The 25,393-nt window shown below is 38.9% G+C and overlaps 1 protein-coding gene across 1 annotated transcript in view; it reads right to left on the bottom strand.

Moving 5' to 3' along the window:
• Window positions 1-23,907, bottom strand: part of CSTF3 (cleavage stimulation factor subunit 3) — a 48,826-nt gene extending 24,919 nt beyond the window's left edge. Inside the window, exons 1-3 of the mRNA XM_027735695.2 lie at window positions 23,766-23,907; window positions 15,159-15,260; window positions 14,933-15,028 (exon numbers count right to left, since the gene is read on the bottom strand). Of these exons, the coding sequence (XP_027591496.1) occupies window positions 14,933-15,028; window positions 15,159-15,260; window positions 23,766-23,795 (228 nt within the window). The 5' untranslated portion in view covers window positions 23,796-23,907. The remainder of the gene's footprint in view (window positions 1-14,932; window positions 15,029-15,158; window positions 15,261-23,765) is intronic.
• Between the last annotated feature and the right edge of the window lie 1,486 nt (window positions 23,908-25,393).

Raw genomic sequence — 25,393 nt, 5'->3', positions numbered from 1 at the left:
CAGTGCTTTTTCTCCCAGAACCCGTTTTATATTGTTTAACTCTCAAACTACAGGACTCAAAAAGCACATACAGCACCCACGGATTGCAAGAGACATGACAAAATGCAATGAGATAAATGAAAGACTTGCTGGCTTATCTGTTGGCCAGATCATTAAAGTTAAAAAGTTAAATTAAGAGGGAAGCCTAAAGCCAATGTATTTGGTCCATCTCATCGGGCTAGAGATCCCTAATTGGTGAACTCAGATAAATGACACTGTTTTTCTGCCTCAACCCCCTTTCATGAACAAACAGTCCCTCAGCAGGGGCAATGCAATTGGACATTTACACTCCTCTAATCCTTTTTTTCCAGCTACATTTAGTGTCTTGCACAAGGTAGGCAGCCTGAGGAGCACAGACACACTGCAGTCTGCCAGTGAGGCATTACCCCATAACCCAACCTAAAAACTCCTTGCAACCCTAAGACCTTAAAAAACAAGGCAGGGATCCGACCACTGCAACAGATTACAAGTCATAAATGGGCTGTGAGGCATCACCACCTGAGGGAAAAATAAAACCAATTGTTTCACTACACAGATCTCACACCTTACAAGGCTCTAACTTAAGATCTAATTTATTAAGGCTCTGAATTTAAAATGATTCTTTTCACTTCTATCAGAAATCAGTGTTCATTACAGTAACGCAGAGCTATTAGAAAAATCACTCCTCCTTGCACTTTGCTATCCTCAATATACATCAAAAAGAGTAAGAAAGCAAAATTTGTTAAAAAGTGGCAATTTACCATTTAATTTGAGATTGCAGCTTGGGAAAATAGGGTATTTTAGGGTGCATTAAGTTCCCCATTAGGTTTCTAGTTTGATCATTTCTCACTATACCCATCACACCTACAGTTTTGATACATTCTTTTCAAATATTCTTGCATAAAAGGCCAGAAAAGAATAAGTTAAATACTCATAATTTTTTCACACTGTCAATTATGGTATTTCAGGAAATTTGTTTCAGTAAAATATAGTTATCAAATAATAATAATTTTTATGGAAGTTTTTAAGAAGTCTCTGTTCATTCACCAAGAATCTACGTTAATAATACACCCGAATGATTTAGAATTTCAGAGATCTTACTTTTTAAAGGGATCCTTGAATATCTGCTTTTTAAAAAAACAAAACGTCTACAAGGCAGAGGTCCCTCAAATGGCCTCCATACTGACTTAGCAAAAAGGGCTAAAAGCCTAAATGAACCCATTAAGACCAGAAGGAACAGCTGCCCTTTTGGGTGCTCAAATTCATTCACAGACCATGCATTAATGCCTCTCATTTTCCAGCATGGTATTGGTCTACTAAAAGCTCTCCTCAAAACAAAGACACCCAAACAAGCAATTCTCCTCAGGAAAAGGAACACAGGTGGCTCAAAGAGTAAAAAATGGTACTAGAAGATGTAAATATCATGCAGCATAATCTTCTTACTCCTGTCATATTAGCACATGGCCTGTTAGCAGATGACAAATTGTTCTTAACTCTTTGTCTCTGCAACTAGAATGTCGAGAGCAGTTTTCCAACAATTTGTAGCAAAAATGGCCCCAAGAATGGCTCTCAAAAACCATCAGACTGAGCCTGAGTTCCAAAGGTGCCTGGGGGCTCTCATGTCGGACCACAGGAAACCAAGAACCAGAAACCTCCAAGTAAATAGTGCAGATTAATGCTGAGGCACAAGTAATTCTCTGCAACTGCATCTCAGCATCGATATGCAGTTGACAAGGTGTATATTCCATTGCAAAATAAACCTTACTGAAGGTAAACTAAACCCAAACCGAGCGCACTTTAACCGCAATGCTATGGAAATAATCTTAGGGAGGGATGTGGTTCCTGGTTTTGCCATGGATTTTCTAGGAGGTCATGAAGAAACATTTATTACGTCAATAATTTACTAAACTGGGATAATAATCTGCTTCAGATAATGATTGAGCTGCTTTTGTTTTACAGCAGTGAGGCACTCCTGCTGAAATTCCGGAAATAACCATATTTTTCTAAGACGGGCAGCTGCCCTAATCAAAAATCCTTCTGCCAGAAATCAAGGAAATTCTCTACTGTGTCTTTTATGAGAATGCATATTTTTAATCACAGTTACTGAAAGACTGTATTTGAAAAGTCAATTACAGAATTGAACACCCAGATTTCTGCCTTTGGCAACAAAGAGAAAACAAAACTCACTAGAAAAAGTAGCATTTAGTGGTAAGAATTAATAGTTTCCTTCAAGACATGAGTTTTATTGCAGGGTTTTCTCAATATCTAGTTACCAAGTCTGGACTGATCACCAACCACCTAATCTGAAACCACATGAACAATGCAAATATTTTTGGTTAAAGCCTTAATCCAAAAACACTTAGGTGCATAGGCTCTGCACAACTACACTGGCTCCTCTGCTTCCAGAATACTTGAATTTGAGTGCAATTACTATCCTAGCTAATGAGACTGCTTAGTACATTAAAAAAAAAAACAACAGGTTTCTAGAAGATTTAAATGCTATACTGCTTTTCTCCATTTAAACACTGTATAAGTAGTTTTTAAAGTGGCTTCCCCTTCTCCTTGTCTTTTAAACTTCAGCTTCATGCCCTGCTGGACTTCCATCTGTGGGAACAGTCTCACTTCATAAAACAGAGTCAAGACAAAATATATGTACAGCTATTTTTAAGTCTGTCTGAGTTGATAGTAGTGCTTAGATAACATTAAATGACATTACACTTGAATAATTGGCTACACAGAGATGCACTGCAGTTGGAAAATAAAACCACAGATCACACATTCCCATGCTTTAGAAATGAAAGCTATGTAGGTGACATTGCTGCTGAAAGGAGAGAGGGGTTAGCTCTACACTGACATCTAATTTTACAGGTCAGCTCGAAATAACTTACACTTTATTTGAGGTTGGTTTGTGTTTGTGGTTTTTTTATACACTCCATGCAATTAGAATTGTAAGATTAAACCCCATTTAAGACAGCTGTACTTCTAAGATAAAAGACTTTCACAGACAATTCATTATGTTGTTCCTATTTGAAATTCATTGGTTAGCAGAAAGAAGAGCCGTTCTTCTGAGGCCAAATTTCAATGTAACAAAGATCCCATGTGCTAACATTCATTTCACATGCAGCCTTGGTAGGTGCATTTGCAGCTTATTTCACATCTTAGGGGAAAGATGAAATGTGGAAGCATGTCATAAAAGCAGTACAGAAACTCACAGCCCTTGTAGCCTGCACAAGAGCGAGACGGAATACAACGGAATTCCCAGTTTCCTCCCACCTCCCTCTCCCCATCTGAAGAAATATCAGGAGTTAGGGTCATGTATTTCAGCTAAAGATTCTGATTTGGGGGTAGTGAAAAGACACTGGCAAAGGCAAACCTCTAGACCTGCCAAAGAAAGGTTAGCCCTGACCTATATACTATAAAGAACACCCTGCTCATGACCAGATATGTGCTACTGTTACGAACACCAGCACAAAACTAATAAATACCACTGGTAGTTCTGTTCCCCTGTGCTAGAGAGCACTGGGAACAATTAGTGTCTTTTCAGTAAAGCCTTGTGTGGTACTAATCATCCTGTTTCTTTGTTGCTTTTCACGGTGAAAAGTGTGTTTTCTTCTACATCCACCCACCACCAAGTGCTGTCCATGCAGAACGAGGCATATTCTAGGTAACTGCTGTTTTGAGACAGCAGAGATCCAGTTTGATATTTCTTTCCCCTCTCCCTCTAACTGAGCATTTTGTGGCTTCTCTGCTGTAGCTGAAGATCCAGAAACCCGTGGCGAAGTGTTCTAAAACTTCCTGTGGAAAACAGCCTCTTTATGGCAGACAGAGAGCATGTAATTATTTGATTTGGACTGTGAGGACTTGACTTTAACTGCCAGGCTAGGTGGAATGTTATGTAAATAGAAAATATATTCAGACAGCATTTGCATTAAAGAATGCTGCAAAATGATTGCAAAAAAAGTTTAAAATGTTAAAAATAGTATGCAGGCTCTCGACTAACTTCTTACATCTAATTTGCATAAAAGAACAGGAGGGATCTCAGAAACACTAAAATAGCCCTTTTTGTTGTATTTTGCTGCTTTAAGCCAAGAGCAGCACTTGGTCTGATGTAAAGACACCAAGCACACAACACCAAACTGCTCTGTAAAACTGACACGTAACTAGCACAGCATCTCAACTGATAATCCCCATCACTGGCAGAAAATATTAAATATAAAACAGAGAACCTCTACCAAAACACAATGTAAACCACCTAAATTGAGAAAACGCAGCTCACAGCAAGGCTCTCAAGAAAAGGTGTGAACTCCCCCACGTTAGTGCTGGAAGACAACAGTGTTTGACTTGGTTTTGGTGCATGTTGAGTGGTGACCCAGTTGAAGCATCACTACAAAACCCCTGTGATTGAATCAGCCAGCACTTGAGAACTGATTTCAAATACTGATTGCAGCAGGAAACTCTGCACACGGGTGAAAAACGTCACAGTCCAGATGTTAGTTCTTAGCACCTCTGCCAGCCTGGGAGGAAGGCAAACACAGCCAACACTACTGAGTTCAAGTAGCTGGTGCAACTGAGCAGCTGGGCAACATTTCTTTGCATTAGAGGCACAAAATACACTCCAAGAGCAATGAAAAATGTTTTGACTATGAAGCTTTTGCAGAAATGACAGACTGCTAGAAGTCTGTCATGCAGGCTAGTCAGACCTCATCAGTACAGAGTCTTCCTTTGATTCAGACCAAAGATCAGCTGGAATTATCAAACCCAATTATTTAGAAACACCCATATTTTTCTGATTAGTAAATTAAAAACCCCATAGATTGACCTTATTCACAACTTTTCTAGGGCTAAACCCAAATTTTAAGAACATTAAAATAACAAACGTGATATCTAATTTCATGCTTTTTTTTTGTTAAGTAGATGAGATTTCTTATGCAACAGTAATTTTTTAACAGCTAAGACTACTAGCACAAAACTTACCTCCATCTGCTTAGTGCCAGAAAAATATTTCTGCTGAATTCAAGTCTGTCTGCTAATTTTAAAGTTCCACAGTACTTCCCTTTTATACCCATTTTGAACACATACAAAAAAGCATGTGCTATGTAATTTCTGAGTATCAATCAAATTGAATTTAAAAAGTCAAAAACCCCAAAAACCTGAAGCCTGAATTCTATTTAGTCACAGCTTATGTAGGAGAAATTAAAGTTTTATCTTTTAAGGATAAACCAGACCACCTGTTTCCTGCTCAGGGTTACCAGCACTGATAGTTTACCAAGGGCAAATACTGTGGAATATTCTGAGGTATTTGCCCATCCTGCTCAAGTATTCCTGTGCAGAATTTCAGTTGATGTAAGTTTATTGGTAACATTTCCCTGAGGAAATCTAGCTAGTGGGGCAACAACAATGGGCAAGTAACATATACTTACCGGGGCAGCAATTTATTTTTTAGGGAATGGAGCAGGGATGGGGACCCTGCTCTGTATTAAACATGTTAGCTTGCATACACAGCAGTTTTTCAGGTAACTTGGATGAAAAAGCCATGCATTTGGGACTATGTTAAGAGTGCATTTTTAGAAAGGAAAGCTCAGTAGGTCGTAGGGTTTTCAGAGGCACCTACGTGTACTTTTTAACATTTATCCCAGTCTATTTACAACCAGTCCACTTGAAACTTCACATTTTTCATTATAGATTAACTATACTTTTTTCTAGTCACCTTTTACATGCCATCAGTCATCATCACTGTGATGTGCACATCTAGCACAATCTTACAGTTAGGCAGAATTCACAATTCCCAAACCATGGTCAGCCAGGACTAGAATGACAAAACCTCCCTAATGAAACGAAACCTGCTCGACTAAGGCTCTCAGTGTAGGGCCTTCCATTCAAACCTGGTATGAAGGATGTGTTTCTTCATGTATGAACCTGTCAGCACTGTCAGTTTAGGCAGGTAGACTGTAACTAAAACTATTAGTTACTCCAATGTCATGGAAAATCTGGGGAAAGGGGTCAATTGGCAGAGGTGGTGGAAGGAAAACTGCAAGCTGAGCTTCCACCAGCAAATGTATTACAAAAGCAATTTTTTTGCAAACTTATTCACTGTCACTCATCTTCAACTTGCATTAATTGCACATGAGAAGTGCAGAACACCTTTAAGTAGATGCAAGCCTACATATACTAAATTACCACCACTCCAGTGTCTGCAGTATTAACATCAATGACAGGGCTTCTTTTACCTCAAACTCCAGCATGATATAACGTGATCTTCTAAGTACTGTGATACAGTGCAAAGGAGTAAACTACGGAGACTAACCAAACCAAGTTCCAGGGAAAGTTTAAAGGAAACTAATTCAGAACTGCTTCCACAATATCCTGCATATCACAGGCTGCTAAATGTGTTTGCATGCTTTACAAATGCAACACCATTACAATCTCACCAGCAGCTATTCAGTTGCATAAGCATAATTAAGAGTTGGTTAAGAGCACCAGATTTCTTCTGCAACAATTAGGATGCTAAAAAGTTTGTCACAGGGTTAGTTTTACATTTCTTTTTAAAATAAACTCAGGAAAGTTACAGAAGGGCGACAAAAAGTTACTTATTTCATTACTAGGGAATCTCCCCTCACTCCACTCACTGCCCCATCAAAAATGGTCAGTACAATTCTGACACTTAAAGAAAATGTCTGAGCTGTCCCATCACAGCCTCCTGGGACCTCATCATCTGAAAGGGGAACTGCAAGTGCCCATTGATGGCCCAGAGCAATACCTGAGAGCCCACAATCCTCACACCAAATATACTTCTACATCTGCCCACAAAAAACACACAAAAATAGTATTTTGATGGGTAGGGAGGAATGGAGAAAATGCAGGCCAATACTGGGTTCAAGACAACAAAAATAAAAATGAAATCTAGCTCTGTCTTTCCCACTCCTTTACATACAGCATCAAGTCACGTTTTTGCACTCAGGCTGAAGCTGCACATAATAAAATTCTTTTCATTGTTATTTTAAATATATTCTAAACAAATTATTTTTCTAAGTACCTATAAACTTTTAGGTAATCTGAGTAAATTACCTGTAGACAATTCACATTAACAAGCTCATACACCAACATTTCTATTCTATGATTTAAAAAGAACGTTAATTACGCTGTGTGACCTCATTACATAAACATGTATAGACACAAATGAGTATCTATACATGTACATATGTTGAGAGATTCCTGAGGAATCCACAGGCACAGAACCTAGTATGCCCTCATTTAACCATAAAAATTAATCAAAATCCTAAATTAAGAGAACATTTTAAACACAGTTTGATGTATAACTAGTTCCACTGAGCACAATGAAGTGAGCTCACATTCTAACTTCACCACATCTGTTTTATCTGCAGGATAACACACACATAACCACAAACCTGCCACCCCATTTTTGTCAATCTAAACAAAATTTCAACCTGAGGGTTCATTTTTATTTTGTTTCAGCAGTAAGAATAGTGTTTGAACACCTATACTTTCAGGGTGAACAACAGCTGACCGAAGTGGATGACTTTGTTGCAGTCTGGACATCGAAAATCCCACAAATCGAATAACTAGGCATCGTTTTAGTCCAAATGTAAGACTTGAGAAGTATTTTAAATAATGTTTTGATATTTATTCTCACATAAACCAAATACAGCAGTATCAGAATGTTTATAGCAAGAATGGATGGTTATGTCTTGTTCCAGTTTCATGCACTGGTTATTTCTTATTCTCTATTTCATGCACTAATGCAAACCATGGGGAACTAGAGAGAATAAGCTACCCTCATTAGAAAGTCTAAGTTTTATCTAGATATATTACAGGAATCAAAGGAGGTAAGACAGTTGATCCTCCATCACACTACTAAACTTTTCAAATTAACTAATATGAATTTAGAGGAACAGCTTGAATTAAGAATAAAAACTATATAATTTAGATATATGTACAAGCTGTTCTGCTGAAACACAGAGCCAGCGTGAATGTATGAGTAAAATTCCCATGCAACCTCAGCACACTAACACTTCTCCCTCTCCTCCTTTTGGAGAAGCAGATGATGTTAAAAGTCTGAAAGCCTTTACCCTGGCAGCCTAAAGGATCTTTGGTTAAATCATCTACTAATAGATCAGCGGCGTGTGCTCACTGGAACTTGTGCAAACTAAGGTTAGTGCAGAGCCTCTGCCACAGGGCTCAGAACAATCTGCTCCTAAAGGAACAGGCCCAGAGCCAGATGAACTGTTTACACTTCAGGTTAACAGTGAGTTCTATCAAACAGCCTTGCCTCAAGATGCAATAGGACTCCACTCCAGAAAAGTATTACTGAAAACCATGCACAAACCAAATTTAAAAAGAACATCTTTCTCCTTATCTGCCTATCCTTAATGCCAAACATTTACCATGCCGCAGTTCTAATGAACTCTGGACACGCTCTCATGTTTCTACATTATGAATATTTGCCACTACCTATCCAGCTAAACCCCAGTATGGATCAGATTCAAATAATTCTAAGATCTCATGTGTAATTAACTGCATGTATATAATGTGCATTAAAAAAGTGAGTGCTGCTTGTGCAATGGTGGAGTTATGAACCAATGCCTGTCACTTCTCACTTTTGATTCGTTTTATGTAAGAAAGCAAAAAAAATGTCATAGGGTATTAGGTACACCACACAGAAATCCAAAATTGCTACTGGATATAGAGCACCTGAAGCCAGTGGTGAGAAAAAGCAAACCCTAATGAGGGGAAAACCAATGCACACTCTAAAATGAAGAGCATTTCTTCTACCAGGGCCCAGGACTGTCACAGTGAATGGCTTGCCTTCACAGAGCTTCGAGCTAAGAGAAGCCACTGCATTTCATGACAGCCATGACTCAAAGCCTTTTCACAACCTAAAGAGATTCCACAGCAAATAAAGTAACATATTACTGTATGTAGTAGCACTGGTAGGAAAGGTTTAGCAGAGTGTTCTCCCAGCCATCACACTTCTCAAAATCTGAATAAAGAGCATCAGGAAACTCAACCAGCTAGAAGCTGGAAGAGATGTAGAAATGAATCAGAAATTAGGACTATAGCTCCCTCTCCCATGCAGATGAAGATAATCAATGTGTAGCAAGTACAAGGTACACAAGAAACCTCTGTTTTTACTTCTGGTTCTTTCAGGTTCAGACATAAGAAGCTCGAGTTTGTGCCTGACCTGACACACATATTCCCCCCTCAAAATATCAACAGAAGAATCAACGAATGACTTCAACAAAATAAAGCACACGATGAGAAAAGTTTTCACTGTCCTTGTTACATTTGAAAGTGAGACTTCAACAGTGTTGTGAACGAGAGTATACAGCTAACATTTCTAACAGGGATATTTCTGTCACCCCACATGGAAAGAATACAACAGAACAGGAAGCAGTTCGTGTTTATTCATGTGAAAACAGCAACACACGACAGAAGAGGGTTCATAGTCATCTCTTCATTAGGCATCGCTTCCACTTCAAAAAGGTCCTAAAAATTTCCCATGATATTTTCAATGATCAAATACAGAAAACAGTCACGAAGAAACCCACCAGTGTTGTACTGTGCATCTCCTGAAACTACAAGTGTCAGTGTGTGGGTAACTTTCTGATATTGTACAACTTGTAGGACCACGGCAACTATTTGCAAGATGTACAGCCTGTATTTACCTATTGAGCAGAAGAGACAGGAAAGAAGTTGCATCCACCTTCTAGTGCAAGTCTACAATAATCACACAGACAGAACAACATTTATTAACAGGAATGGAACAAGTCCACACACGAATAAGAAAAGATCATAAATAATACAGTTGTAAAAAAGACTGAAAATCTCAGACTGAGGCAGTCAAGACTGTGCAATACGGGTATTTGTACAGAGCACCTGTACAGGAGTTTCTCAAAAGCAGAAGTTTACCATGAGAAATGTGGGAGGCTAGAGGGGTAGGCATGGATTATCATGGGAATGCCTTCCAGGCTCTCTTAACAAAGAGCAGCTGGTGAGACAGACAATATTTTCGGTTGAAAGCACCACTAAACACAACCTCAGCCAAGGAGTCTATTCTACTTTGACTTCTGATCACTCCAACTTCATCCTGACAGAAGTCAGTTCCCATTTTATCCCAAGCAGAATAATTTTGGTGGTATGTTCCACAGTTTTTTTTCCTGAATTCATAACCAGATTAAAGTAAAGCAGGGGAAGAAAATGCTTTGAAGAAACACAAACATTTTAAACAAAAACAGTCATTTTTCTAAACGGTTTTATTTACATTTTTCATATACAAGTATGTTAAATGATACATTCTGACTAGTATCCACACCAGTGTGAATTACATGGATTAAAGATACTGATGTATTGCATATGATGAAATGCAAAAGAATCGACCCTAAGCTTTGGTCCCACCCTCTGAATCCTCATACAGAATCTGGTTTGCTACGAGACATCTAAAATTCAGAGTGTTCATATCAAATAGAACTTATGTAAACAAATGTATCTAGTTTCATTTCTTTGGAATGAGCAACAACACAGGAATCTTACTTGCAAAATTCTCGAGATGAAAAATACATATTAACAGCCCAACGCTTCACACGCACGTTACCAGGTTTGTATTTATTGTTTCTAGACTTGGGGTATTTGTCACAACTGTCTTGTACTTATGAATTTTAAATCTTTAGTTATGGCAACCTTTTAACCCCCACTAACACCAGTTTAAGGTGACCACGATATAATGCAATATACTCAACAAAAAAAAAAGATAAAAAGGTGTAGTGTGAACTGGCCTGAAGCATTCAGGACAATTACAGATGAAAGTTTCCATTCAGAGTAACTGGAACTAAAAATTCTTTAGCTCATTAAAAAAATGTTGCAAATACATGACCACAGTTTAATAAATGTGCTTAAGAGGATTTTCAACCTGGTGATTTCTCAAAGGAAAACTAGCAGAGAAAAAAAGAGACAACTTCAAATGTTGGCTTCAGAACTACTGAAGTATTTACGACACTGGTAATGTCAATGTTCTTTCATGTGCATGAAAAGCATTATCAAGTCTTTCTGTGTCTAAGAGATGGTTCAAACAGTCAAAGAGACAAAGAAAATAGTAACAGACAGCTGGGCCTATGGGATCATAGGGTATTAAATCAGAATTTATTTTTACATTCCTGTAGCACCTTTTAGCCAGATGCCAAAGCACTTTAATCACTATATCAAGCCTCACAACAACCCTGTGAGGTAGGTTGTTTTAATAATGGCAAAACAGGTTAAATAACTTACCCAAGAAGACACAGCACATCAGCAGAGCAGGCTAGAGTCCAGACTGTGTGATCTATGGATTTTACATTATGGCACATTTGGCACTGAGACTTACATACTCCTTTATAAAAACTGGGAAAGAGGCACTGCCATGTGAATTGATTCAAGTTTTCTGGAAAGAGGTTTTTTACGAGAAAGGTATCAAGAGAAAAACGTCCTTTAAGCAACTAGAGAAAACAAGAGCCTGAGAAAAGTGGCATTACTGTTCCACTTCCTAATTTTAAGAGATGTGCAATAGCAAGTTAACTATTTCACTTGCTAAAATATGTATCAAATCCCAAACTCTATTTAAAGTGTTCAAATACTATGACCCCAAAAAAGTTGTGAAATCGGAGTTGTTTCATCCAATTCTATTATTTCTACGTCCTGCAATTCTTCTCTGAAGGTCAGAAGAAATAAGAACCAGTGTGAGAATCCAAACTTTTTCACCAATTCAAACTTTAATAGTATAATTCCCATTAAAAAACAGCCAAAGCATGCCCTTCCAAGTTAATTTCCATGTTCTACTGACTACCTAAGAGAGCAGAGCATATAAATCGGTGCTTGGCACCCGAAATGCCAACATGAAGTATTTTGTTCCTTCAGCACAGTCTGTGTATCAGCTGCAGTGAGCTGGATGATACACCAGGTGCTGAGCACTGCTTTGCACTGTATTCCACTAGGGAACACAGTCATGCACAGAAAGGGAAGCAGTCAGGGAGCTGAACAGTCATAAACCCAAGAGGGAATCACAGCAGTAAGGCCTGCACTTGGATGTTACACGTTACAAAATGGACTGGCTTATGCAGGGCAACGGTTTTTGTTCATATAAACAATGATTCCTATTGAAGTGACTAAAAAGAACACATTCCTTGAGTTAGCCAAACAGGAATTTGAAGACTTCTAACAACTGTATCAATAGAGTACAACTGTTAAAGGGCTAATTTCATTTTCCTAAGGCCACAATCACAACCCTACTTCTGACTAATCTTCCAGTAACAGCCCACAACTCGGCAATGTTTGCAGCTCTGACTTGTGCCTTCCAGAGGACAAAATTCTCTAGCGACAGACAACCTGCCAGAAAACAACCCCCACTTTCCTCTCCCTTTCTGTCTTTCTGTGAGGCAAAGAGGAAACATTACCATGTTAAAGAGTAAAATGCTTCTTTGACATCAGGAGAAATGCACTTACAGATGACTAAAGATTCAGCAATTTTCACATTTCAATACTGAGGCAGTGAAAGTAAATCAAAAGCTATGCTGAAGAGCTACCACAGGTTGACTTTCCCAACTCAAGGGTGAAAAGATCTATACTGAACAGTCCAAGAGAAACTTTCTAGCAGGAGGAGACTACTAAGATTTCCACGGAAAAGAAGTCCTTGGGAAATACCTTCCCTGTATTCTTTGTACATCTTAAGGCTGCAATCAAAGAAGTCTCAAAACAATTGCTCTACCTCAGGTAGCCTTCAAAAATTAATTGAAGACTTAATTTATATTCAACCACAGTGTTAAAAGAACGTGTGAGATAACATTTCATTTTAAATTTACTCTCAGATGAGCTGTTCATATGATATGCAACTTAAAACAACATTGACAAGAGCATCCAATTGTGTGAGCGTGTATATTTTTAGGGAGGAATTTGGAAATTAGAAGCTATTTCAACTTACAGCTACAAATGCTTACATATACTAAGAAGAGGCAGAGAAAATCTTATTGCTGTGTAGATAAATCAGTCACTATATGAGTTCTGTGATATGCTAGTGGAACCAGGAAAAAAAAGGTTGAAAATTAAGTCATAACTGGGATTTTTAAAATTTGGCTGTTAAGTTGGAAGATAAATTTCTAAAAAGTGCCCTCTTCCATTTCTTTCAAATATAATCCTCTTCAGTTGTAACCTCTAGCACAAATCTACAGCTCATATTTTTCCACTGTTTTGAATACCAGAATCATATTCCATATCTCTAATATCTGAAGTGTATTAATTAGGCAGACACAAAAGAACTTGTGATCATTAGGCCAATTCTCTCCTTCTCAAATTTACCTCATGTTACCTAGTTACCAAACCTGCTGAGAAGCAGCTGATCTTCCTTCCTTGAAGGAGCACATAAAAAAATGATACCCTAGACTGTTACAAGCTTTGCCACTGTTAATGTTTCTAAATACTCTTAGATTATAGATCAGTTAAAAGGTATGGATTAAGGGAAGTAACACCTGTCAGTTCATCTCTGAATGTGGCTCAAGACAAGAAGGTTCACACTGGTAACAGGACTTTCTGCTGAAAGATCTACAATGTAGTACCAGCTTTCTGAGGTGTTCTTACTCTTAAACTTGAGGCATGGGAAAGGTAAAGGTTTTAAATAAGCACAGAAATCAGGTAACTGAATGTAAAAATGAAATTAGATGACATTCTAAAGACTAGAACCTGTAGCAAACGTTACAGGATACAAAAGGCTTAAGGATTTGGCTGCAGGGTCCCAATGGCAAAAATATGTATCTGCATGTTAGTCCATTCACAATCTCCCAAACATGTATAACCACCAACATTCTAACTCCCACTACAAACTGCTGGAAAAAAAAAAATAGTGAAAACTATTTAATTTGGTAACATCAATTCAGATTGCACTGTAACATCTTACTTCAAACTGCAATATAAAAATTTTTGTTAAGATTCCCATCATCCCAATTTTATTTGTCTTCGAAATTTACTGCCAGGCATGTCTGGATATGTAAATTTAATGTAAAATAAGATATGATAACTATACAATGAAGTTTTGCCACTGAGATTGCTGCACAGCAAGTGTCACATGAAATGGAAAAATACTGAGGTCATTTCTCATCTACAGAACACAAGTCCCCACCCCTGTAGTTTAACACATAGAAAATCTGTCCCAAGAAAAATGGGCAGCTGGAAGCTGCATTAGGATTAAATAACAACTACAGAAATGAATAAAACCAGAACCAACACTCCTCCCACCCCCCAGTTCTGCAGGGCATTCCATGGCATGTCATTAAACGTGGTCTAAATGACCAATGCACTTAGGGGTAACTCTTACACAGTTATGTAAACAAACACAATTTTTGTTGGGATTTTTAAAAGCTATTGAGTTGTGCTAATGCATATTCCCAGCATTTTCATTCCAGAAATTAGCTTCCACCCCACACCCTCCCTGCAAACACTGTTCACAGAAACACTCAATTCCCTAAGAAAGCAAAATAAAAGAAAAATAAAATCCAAATATTCAGAGAAAGTCATTCAAATAAGTTTGTATGTGTAAATAAAAAAAATAAGTCCTCTAAGTAAATGACACGGGAGGCAATAAATTGACACGACAAGCAAATAAAAGGCTAAAGCACTCCAATACCATTGAAACAGTTTTAATGTTGTTGCAATTCCATAATGCAACAATCATCAACTCATAAAAGACCCAATACTTTAGAATTCATTTTAATCATTCCTTTGTACCTATTTTACAAAATAAAGGCAAGGCATATTTAAAATCCCCTTTCCCCTAGATATTATGTGCCTATCTTAATCATGCTTATAAAAGTAGAAACTTAAAAACTCCTATTAAATGTCATATAAGAAAAAAACAAAAAAAAAAAGTAAAAATATTAACCTCTGCTTCAATGTACAGTTTCCAGAATCTGCCAGAACTGGGGAACTGGGCAACAAGGCGTTCATAGGTCTTCCGTGCTTTGTCTATAGGCTGATTCTAAAAATTAAAAATCAAAACAGCATTTACAATATTATGACTTCTGTAAATGAATATGCTGATTTTTACTCCAGAACCAAATAGTGTGAGTGGACCATAGATAAGGAAATGTAATCCTATATCACTAAACCTGTGCCTCTCGAATGAGAATGCTCCAAGCGTCAAGGTCATATGGATTTTCTTCTAGTTTCTTTTCAGCTTTCTTCACTTTTTCTGGGACATATTCAGCAGTCTAGAAAAATCAAAAAGAAGACATAAGAGATCACAAGCAGTGTTTGAAAAGTTCTGCCCCAGCCACGAAGTCAAGCCAACAATAACATTCTGACAACGTAACATTTCCCGAGCTCGGTTTTCAAGCTGGATTTCCTAAACTGTAATTTATGGGGAAAACAAGCTGGCCTGGTAAGATAATGCACTCTTAGCACAAGTTCTACCTTTGTGGAGATCCAGCAAAGAGTTAGACTAAACACACTGCATGTTTCTAAAACACAAGAACAAATTTGAGTTTGCTGGAAAATTTACTTCACTAAGAATTTTAAACATTTTTACCACCCTTGAACTTTTAAGATGCAATAAGTAAATTCAGACCAATATTTCTATTGCAGACCCCAGAAAAACAAATCCCAGTCACTGCACAAGTCCATCTGTGTATGGAGAACAGTATTTTGTATCAGAAATTTAAGATATAAACTAGGAGATGACAGTTTTAGCAGGAACATATAGATGCTATCCAAGCACAGTTTCTTTGTTAACTTTCTGATCTCTCATCTTACAGTTGCCTTCCTGTAGTTTTCACACTAAACTATCCTTAAATTGCCCTTTTTCTAAAAAAGAAAAACCACTTTACCAAATTGAATGTGTACTTGTTGACACAGTTACCATTACAGAACAGGCTTAAGTCTTCTTTCAAAGACCTCTGAAAACAGATGCTTTATGATTTCCAGATATTTTTTCTAGATTTAACACTGTTATCACGAAGTAGATTAAAAACAAATTACAATCTGAAGATCACATACAGACACCCCTTAAACTACATGCTTCTTACAACCCTAAAGGATATGAAGTTTATTATTAAGCATAATCTGACCTGTATTCCAAATAGCTTATTTACAAACTTTCCAAATCTGACTCATTTTCAGGCAGTTGTTAGCAATCCAAAAATCACACCACCAACCAAATTCTTGCCTTTGTGAGATGCAATGGTAATAACCTGTAAGTCATTACTACAAGAGCTTGCTGGTGAAATTTTATTTACAAGTTAGCTACATAATTACTGTTAGAATATATAATTTTGTATTATATATTGTGTATATATATATATAGTATATATATTCTGCACTGATTTACCGTGCAGAAAAAATTCTAAAAGCCCCTGTCAATTGCTAAATGATTATTTCAAGGAAATAATTTTCATTGTTAACATTGGGTCTAGGTCACAGAATCACAGGATGGGGCAGCTTGGGAGGAACCACAGTGGACTGTCTGGTCCAAGCTCACTGGCCAAGCAGGGTTATCCCAGAGCTCATGGCACAGGTCAGTGCATCCTTCTGAATTTAAAAAAAAATTATTTTTTTAAATAAAATTACTTATAAAATGGACAAATGATCAAAAATGTTGCAGAACTCTGAAATGGACATGTAATGGAAGATATGCATTAAAGGGAAAAGAAAAAAAAATCAAGTGGAAGGGCTTTATAGGAGTTTAAAGATCATTATTCTTTTTAATTTACTTTTCAAGTAATTCTTAACATTAATTGCTCAGTGAAAAGCAGTGTAGCTTGAAGGGAAGTATCAAGTCCCACATTAAACTATTACCAAATTAATTTGATTTAAAAAATCAAATTAAAAAGCAGTAACTCAAAATTGTCAGCTCAAAAGTAGTAAATTTATAAATTTACTGTTCAACTAATACAAGTTTGAGATGCAAAACGGTATAAAATGAACCAGTGTTTTTATTTCTTCTTTATGACATGCATAAACATATTTCAGCTTACAGAACATAGCACTGGAGCTGAAATTTCCAAGGTTTAAGCACTGTCTCTACAGGTGACCCAAAGCAGCAGCGTGTCAGTACTATTAATGTCCCCTACAATAAAGAGGACCCCACCCTACAAAAACACAGGGTCCTGCACTGTAAAATACTGAATTTCAACAAGAAAAAGTAGAATGGGCCACTGAAGCACATTTCAACTATCTTAGTAGTAGTTTAGTTGTCTTATCTCAAACCTTCCAGTGTGACAAAAAAAATAATTGTTTCACTGCAGTGTCAGCTGAGTGAAGACTTCCAGGAATTGGATTTCACCTGTGCGGATAGAGTCATAAACTCAGGCTGAAATAGCTCATGAAAAAGGAGAAGTGGGTAAGATGCATAACTATAGCAATCCCAAGTTAATTTTGTACATTTGATACAGGACTCAGTGTGTGTAAGAAGCACACTAAGTCCATTCTTTTGTCGGAAAATAAAAAAGACTATAATTTCCTAAATTGGCAAATATTCCCTTGGCAGCAGCAGATAAGAGTTCTCCACGCTCTACACAGGTGCTCTACAGAATTGAAAATAACTATATGATCAGAGTTTTAAACTAGACTGCCTGAACTTGCTTCTACCTTATGTAAGAAAACACTTAATTTTCTACAGCCAGTGTGAATTCCCTCTCCTGTCCCTATCCATCTCCAGGATGTGTAGAAGCCATCCACATTTCATGGACACACTGCACTACAAGCAAATCAGTGTCCTGGTTCTACCTGAGGGAAAATAAGACCTCTTTACTTTGCATCTTCACAAATTATCACTCCTGACAGACTGGAGGAATCAACCCTTAGGATTTCCAGGATTGCCAGAACTGGGTGTGCGAGCAAACACACGTTGAGCCACACACCAAATCTGTGAGGATGAACACCCACTGCACACAGACAGCAAAAGGGAAGCAGGAGCCTGACCTCCAACCTAACTCAGCTAGAGGCAGAGACATGTGACCCCACTTTTGAAAGCTGCATGTTCACTGCACTCTGGGCTCACACCTGCTGTTAGCAGTTCAAGGCTACGTAGCTTTTATTTTTTTTCATTGTACAGCCTGCACAACCACCAATATCCCAAACTGTGAACATTTAATTCTTGGGTGTTCACTGCCATGATCCTGCCCCTAGATAAGCATTTTCACCTCATCTCATCCTGAAACAAGCCAGTTCCTCGAGTTAAATCAGCAGAAAAATAATCTCTCAGAAAAGTGATTAACTTTCTAACAGTTCAATCCCTTGATTTCAGGACCAGATTGATGCAGAATAAAGGATGCAAAACATTCAAGACCTCAGCAGTCCCAACTCAGATCAGCTTAAACTACTGTAAAACTGAACCTAATCACAGATAGATACTGGCTTTTAACTTTTCTTTACTGCCTTAAAAAAAAGTGTCACAATGAATTATTGTAATTACTGTAAATTACTGTAAAAACACTTTTTCCCTCTGTTTTTGATAGCTGTTTTCAGTATACATCCACATAATCAGGCTCCTGTCCCATAAAAAACCCTCTGAAGATCATGGAATTATTTTAGCACTTAGGGTTCTGTGTCTTCTTACCACCTAGTCCAGTTCACAGCTTCCCTTTTATTATTTATACACTGACAAATACAAACAGATTTTGGGTTTCACAGATACTAAAAGTGCAAAATGATCTTTCCAAAATCTGAAAAGATCTAAAACCAAATTATCTAGCAGAAAGTCTAGGAACTCCTTCCTGCAAAATACATCAACTGCACAAAATCCAAATCCAAATTCATAAAGAATGTCAGAGAGAAAAAAAATCAGAAGATACAAAGTTGACTTCTAACATTTACTTAAAGTTATTTATCAATCACCTTCAAGGAAAAATTGTTTTATATCATCCAGGTAAAAGCAACAGTTTCCTCAGGCCTCTTGAATGAACCTCGATTCCAAAGAGTGTAAGAAAATACTTAGCTAAACACCTTTCAATTATTTGCACCACTTAATGCATCGAATTTCTTAAGGCATCCTCCTGTTTCCACAGAAGGATCTTCTGCAGGAAAAAGGAGATGTATTTAAACCAGCTGTTCCACCTGTGAAGTGGCCAGTTTACGATGATTTAAAAACCAGCGCTAATTAGGAAATAAGAACTCCTACAAACAAGACACACAGGCTGTTGTACACGAAAAGGCAGGAATTTCAATGGCTAGTTTAGTCAAACTGGTTCAATATTCAAAAGGAAGTCTATGTCCATTCCACAGAAGCTACTGCCTGGTTTTGGCTGGTTATTGCACAGTTTATCACAACCTGGACTGTAACAGACCCAACGCATACAACTTCAAACATATTAACACTCAACAAGCATTGTTACTTTCCCAGTTTGGTAAATTTACAGGTTTGCCAAGCCTAAAGGTTTTCTTTCCTGAAAGTTTATTTATAGCTGTATGTGCATAGAAGAAGTTTTAAAATCCTTTCCTCAGTAACACATCCCTTCACTACAGTTACAGCTTATCAATCCTTGCGCTTTCTTAAATGCTTTTAATGCCTTGGCTTCTGTTCTGCTATTAAATGAATTTAACTGTGAGCAGTCTTGAAAAAATGTTGTTCTTTAAAGATTGGATCACTATGAGCAGATATAGCCCAGCACATTCATCTCAAATAACTAAAAAAGGATACTTTTGTAAGTACTGCCCCAGCCCAACACATTCTGGGCTGTTTCAGAACTCTAGATAAACCAAGAGCTTTAGATTAGTAATGATTACTCTTCTTTCCTCACAGGACTGTTTCCCAAACTTTAGACTGACACATTTTCCACTTCAAGTTCTTGTTGCAATACCTGGAACTTACTGACTCTGGAAATGCACCTAAATCATAGTTTATTTACAACTGCATAAACACTGGCATAAAACCAACACATTGCCAAGACATAAGTCTTCATCAATACTTGTGTTCATTCTGTTTACAACCTGTTCTTACAGTAAACATTAACAGTGACAATAAACCCAGTTTTACAGGTATCATATAAAATATGCTCTTAGAGAAGTTTCCTTCAAATGGCTCCTCCTGAGACGTTAAACTCACACAGTCCTGCAAGAATAACCTTCTGCTTTCAGCCTTGCACTCAATGACATCTATTTTTAAAATGTTGAACTAAAGTTAATTACAACATTTAGTATTGTAGAATTGTATTTAGAATGCAAAAACTTTCATGATGTACCACCTCAGACACAAGACATGAACTTGAGAAAGGAGTAAAAAAAAAGGAGAAAGGAGAAAGGAGAAAAAAAAAAGAGAAAGGAGTAAAAAAATAAAAAAGAGAAAGGAGTCAAAAAAAAAAAAAGAGAAAAGTAAAAAAAAAAGAGAAAGGAGTAAAAAAAAAAAAGAGAAAGGAGTAAAAAAGGGAGAAAAGTACCAGCAAGAAATGAGAGTAGACTGTTCTAGAGATATCTTCTATAGTCACAGAGACAATACAGACATCTTTTTCCCCCAAGTTCAGTCTCCATATTCATATAACACATATACATCACACACACTGGGGGATGTGTCTTGGAAACAGTCACAGCAAGTTTGAAATGCGTGTTCCAGCCTTAAAAGATTAGAAGGCAACTAGTGCAGAGGTAAAGCAAACGTTGCATCGTCTTCAGATAAAACTGATGCCTGGCAAATATATATTAAGTGGGGAAAAAAAGCGTTTCTGTCATGGTAAAAAGAGGAAGAAAGCACAATGACTTTAGGTCTTGTCAGAGAGTACATGAAACAGCCACGATTGAAATGGAACTAGATTTGTACATTAAGGTTCAAAAAATGTAAAGACAGACAGAGGTGCAAGCATGTGCTCTTTGTAAGCTTGACACAAGACTGGGAACAGCTTGTCAGGGAACTTGCTGGCCAACAGTGGCAGATGCAGCCTTCCAGTCTACAAACGTGTATGTCTATGATATAGAGAGGGCTGAGTGTTTGCTATTCCAAAAACTAACTCTGGAAAGTCTGGTTTGTTAAACATCATGTCTGGCAGGGGCCTAACAGATTTTAAGTCCTGACACCATTCAACTGGTTCTGCAGAATTAAGTTGGATCCAGAACAGTTAACACAGTGCAAGAATTTAAAATCTACTAGAATAGTGATGGCTGCAGCTCCATCTTGTTCTACAATAACAATGTAAGGAGGAGACAACCTACATAAAACAGCTCAGGCTCCTGATCCACCCAGGAAAGCAGCCCAACAACTCCTGGTGCTAAACTTGGCCTAAATGCAGTAAGGCCACATTTCAGCTGCGCTGCCCCCAGTACAATAAAGCCTCCTAAAGCCCACCTAGTTCTTAAACCCTGTAATACCTTTACTCTCCTGCCCTCCCCACATCCAACATTCACCTCTGTCCTTCCCTTCTACACTGCCAGAGCCCTGTACTTGCTGGAGACAGCAGGACAATCTGGACAGCAGGACAATTCCCCTGGCTGCCTTTGGAAGTCCCCTCCAAAAGCTGAGCTCTGGGAAGCAAGACACAGACTCCCCTGCAGGTCAGTGAGTCAAACACTGACTTGTTAAAGAGCTTTAAACCTGCATCATGAACTACCACATTTCCATCTTATGCACAAGACAGATGCAAATGAACTTCGTAGTGCCCCCTTCACACTGATCCGTGTGACTGCCAATGAAAATGGCACCCAAAACCTCAGGAGCTGCTCGGGGAAGCAGAAAATGAAACCTGAAACAGGAAAGCCAGGTGCAACCCAACCTCTGCCCAGCTTCAGCCTCCCACAGAAGGGCACATTTACAGCCCTAAGAACACTGTGTTTGCTAAGTCAGAGTGCCCCACAGCAGCTGCTGGGTGGGGCAGGGCCAAGGCACAACTGCCCCACTCGCAGGGCTCTGCTGTTCCTTTTCCCACAGACAGGAGGATTTGGGTCTCCCATGCCCTGCACACCCACAGCCAGGTTGGCACCCTGCTCACTGAAGGGACCTCTCTCCTACACCACGGGATGAGTGGGAGCTTCTGGTGCTGGAAACTCCATGGCAGTGTTGCTAAAGGCACAGAGATCAAGTTGTGGCTTGTTGTAACATTCAGAGTCAGAGACAGAAGTCTGTCAGGTAAGAAAAAAAGGCTGTGGAGGACAAGCTATTGAAGCTGAAGAAACCTGATGGAAGGGAGAAAAGTGACTATAACAAAATTAGAGACTTGTAGGAAATCAAATCCATCATAAAGAGGATGAAGCGGCAAAAAAACGACAACAAAAATTAACCCAGTCTACAAAAGCTTTATATTTTATTTTTATTTAAAGTGCACCCAACGTGAACACAGTAATCACAGTGGGCAAAAAAGATGAACCTTAACATGGACCAACCCCTAAGTCATATGTTAAACCAGGTGCTCTTGTGGGTTGCAAATAAACATTTACAGTTTTTTGAATGCTAGACCCATCTGTGACGTGGCACAGCAACGCTGCAGCTGTTACTTCACAGAATAACTTTTACTTCACTCTACAGACAGCAATTCAGCCTTTTCTTGCATATCAAACACTCCCTTGCAAAACAAAATAAAACCTTAAGCCAGCATTGTTTAAGTTAAATAGTAAGGCGTTACAAGCTACAGAAACACACACACACTGCTTTGACCAACAGCTCAACTGTGCAATAAAACATCCATTATTTTTTATATATATATATATATATATATGAATGTGAAGATTAAATGTGAAACATTAACACACCAGGATTAACAGAACTTTGCTGTAGCATATTCTTATTTCTTTGCAGCCATGAAATGAACCATCCTGAAGAATCTCCTACTCAAAAACATACTCCGAAGTACACTTACTAACCTGATCAGCTTGGAGCACAGAGGCTGGCAATTTTGGGGATATTCTCCCAATGAGGCCAAACCCGGATATTTTACACTGTGTGCGTTTGTCTTTCCTACACCCACTCACCCCCTCCACCGGATTGGTGATTTCGTAAAATTTACACCCCCAGCCTTTCGGGGTAAAGGCCCAAACACAGAAAAATTAACCTGTTTTTGTAAAGAAAATTACGTTCTACAAAAAAAAAAAAAAAAAAAAAAAAAAAAAAAAAGCTTCCTAAAGAAGCACTGAGTCATCAGCTTTAACTTGAAGTGTTTTTCAAGGCTACCGTGGCCACTAAGGCACGTGACTGTGTTATCAATCACTCCTCCCTCCGCCAGGAACTTCCATCCCCACCTCTCCAACTGACACCGATTTTAAACCTAATCCCAACTACAATTAAGCCAGTTTGGAGAAATTCTGCCAGCAAGCAGCAGACAGTACACAGTAACATAAGATTAAAACAGATTATGTACAACACCCTGACTGCACCTCCCTATAAAAATAACAAGTCATGGTAAATACGTATTTTAGTCTATTAAAAAAAAAACAAAACCAGGCCAAATTCCACAGAAACTGCAGCTATTTTCACGCTAGAGGAAATCTGTGCCGTACAATAAAGAAGTCTCGTAATCAAATAAGTGTATTTTAATTATTTTTTTTTCTAATTTAAACGCGTTTTAATAACGCTTTTTCCCGGAAGAAGAAGGTGTCGTTAAAGAGGCCTCGTTCATTAAACGGCAAGCGCTCGCTTCACCAAACACAGCAAATTATCAGCCTAAAAAGCTTATCCGGGTCGGAATTTTCCTCTCGAGCGAGGTGCGCTCAAGGACTAGAAATAAGCGAGGCTCCCTCGCTCCCCTGGGCCCCGCGCCGCCCCGCTTCCCTGGTCGGCTGAGCTCACCCAGCTCCCCGCTCACCTGGTCGCCGGCGCTCCCCTCTCCGGACATGTCGCACTATAGGCCGGTCTTGGGGCGCGGGGGGCCCCGAGCGAGGTCAAACAAACCTCCTTTCAGGAGCTGATCCCGCCGCTACCGCCGCGCCCGGACCCAGCAGCGACTGAGCGGCAAAATGGCGGCGGCGCCTGCGGGCCGGGGGCGAGGGACGGAAGTGCGTCATCGCCGCGCGCGGGGGCGGGCGGAAGAGGCCGCAGAGGGGGCGGCCATGAGGGAAGCGCTGCCCGGACTTTCTTATTCGCTCCCTCCCAGCCCTGTTTTGCTCCCTCTCTCCCTCACCGGCGGCAGGGGCAGGATGGAGCCCCGGCGCCCGCCCCGGACCCGTACCTGAGGGGGTTCCCCGTTCCCTGGGAGGGCCTCGGAAACCGGGAGGCTTTGGTGTAGCCACTGCTCAGTGAATTTTCCACCGGCCTTCATAGTGTAAAACATTAACAGCAGTAATGCTCCAATGTTCAGCAGTTTTCTATCGGCCTCTACAATGTAAAAATAAGAGCAATAATTCTCCGTTGTTCAGTAAATTTTTGTCGGCCTTTACAATGTAAGTTTCTGTTAAGGTAGTAACAGAATAAGCCAAGGTTCTGAATGCTTTAGTTAAAGCAAGGGTAACATAAGTATCCAGTTTTTGGCTAAGAAATGCTGAACAAAGACATTTTCCAATCACCTGTAAATAGGCTGCTCAGCGGGCAAGTTCTAGTAAAGTTCAAGCTCCAAACGACCACTAAGAGACCACCAGAACACCCTCTAGTGACCAAATTAGGACTTTTGAAGAAAAACTTCTTAGAGCTAATTAACATATGTATGAATTTTATGCGAGAAGGCGTGAATATGTAAGACCTTTGTTGAATATGTAATATTGTAAGTAAACACACGCGATTAGAGGAGTGAGCCTCCTGTGTGGTCAGCGCTGATAATAAAAGAATGTCTGGCCACTAATGCTCTCAGATCGAGCCTTGGGGGCTTCTTGTTGCCGATTTACTGGAACAATTCCACCTCCCCCGAGCTCCTGCTCATCGAGGAGGCAACTTCAAAACACGCTGTCTCAACAGACCTCGAGAGCACAGGAGGCAGCTCCCCCTAAAGCTGCTTAATTTTATTTACAAAATATTCACCCACCCTGACCGTGAGAGAAAGTCTTTGAATTAGCCGGTGCAGAAAAACTGTGCTGTGTGATTAAAAAAAAAAAAAAAAATCACCGGAGGAGGTTTGGCAGGTACCAGGGTGAAAGCTGACTTAGCTGCCTCCACAGCAAGTGTGATTTTAAAATTGTACAATAGTCACGCAGAAAGACGTGAAATATCTCAGTGCTGGTTCTGTGGGTTCCTTTCTGCTTCATCTTCCAACAGCCACTTTCTTAAGCCACAGAAATGTGTGGAAAAAGGACACAAGGAAAACATCACATGCAACCTGAAGCTTCGCTTGAGAAAAGAAAAAGATAATAAACACTTACTTATCAGTGCAGTAACATTTTTCTTCTCAGAATTTTGATTCTTCAGAACTGAAATACAAACATGCCTGTTAATCTGTGGTGATTAATAAGCTGTCCTCTTCTTGGAGAACGGTGATTTTGTGACATGGGCCTAATTTGTTGTTTC

Source organism: Pipra filicauda, unplaced genomic scaffold (assembly GCF_003945595.2).
Source record: "Pipra filicauda isolate LSUMZ 115617 unplaced genomic scaffold, ASM394559v2 scaffold82_size2718185_pilon, whole genome shotgun sequence".
In the NCBI taxonomy this organism is placed as follows: domain Eukaryota; kingdom Metazoa; phylum Chordata; class Aves; order Passeriformes; family Pipridae; genus Pipra; species Pipra filicauda.
This window is presented reverse-complemented; position numbering and strand designations above follow the sequence as displayed.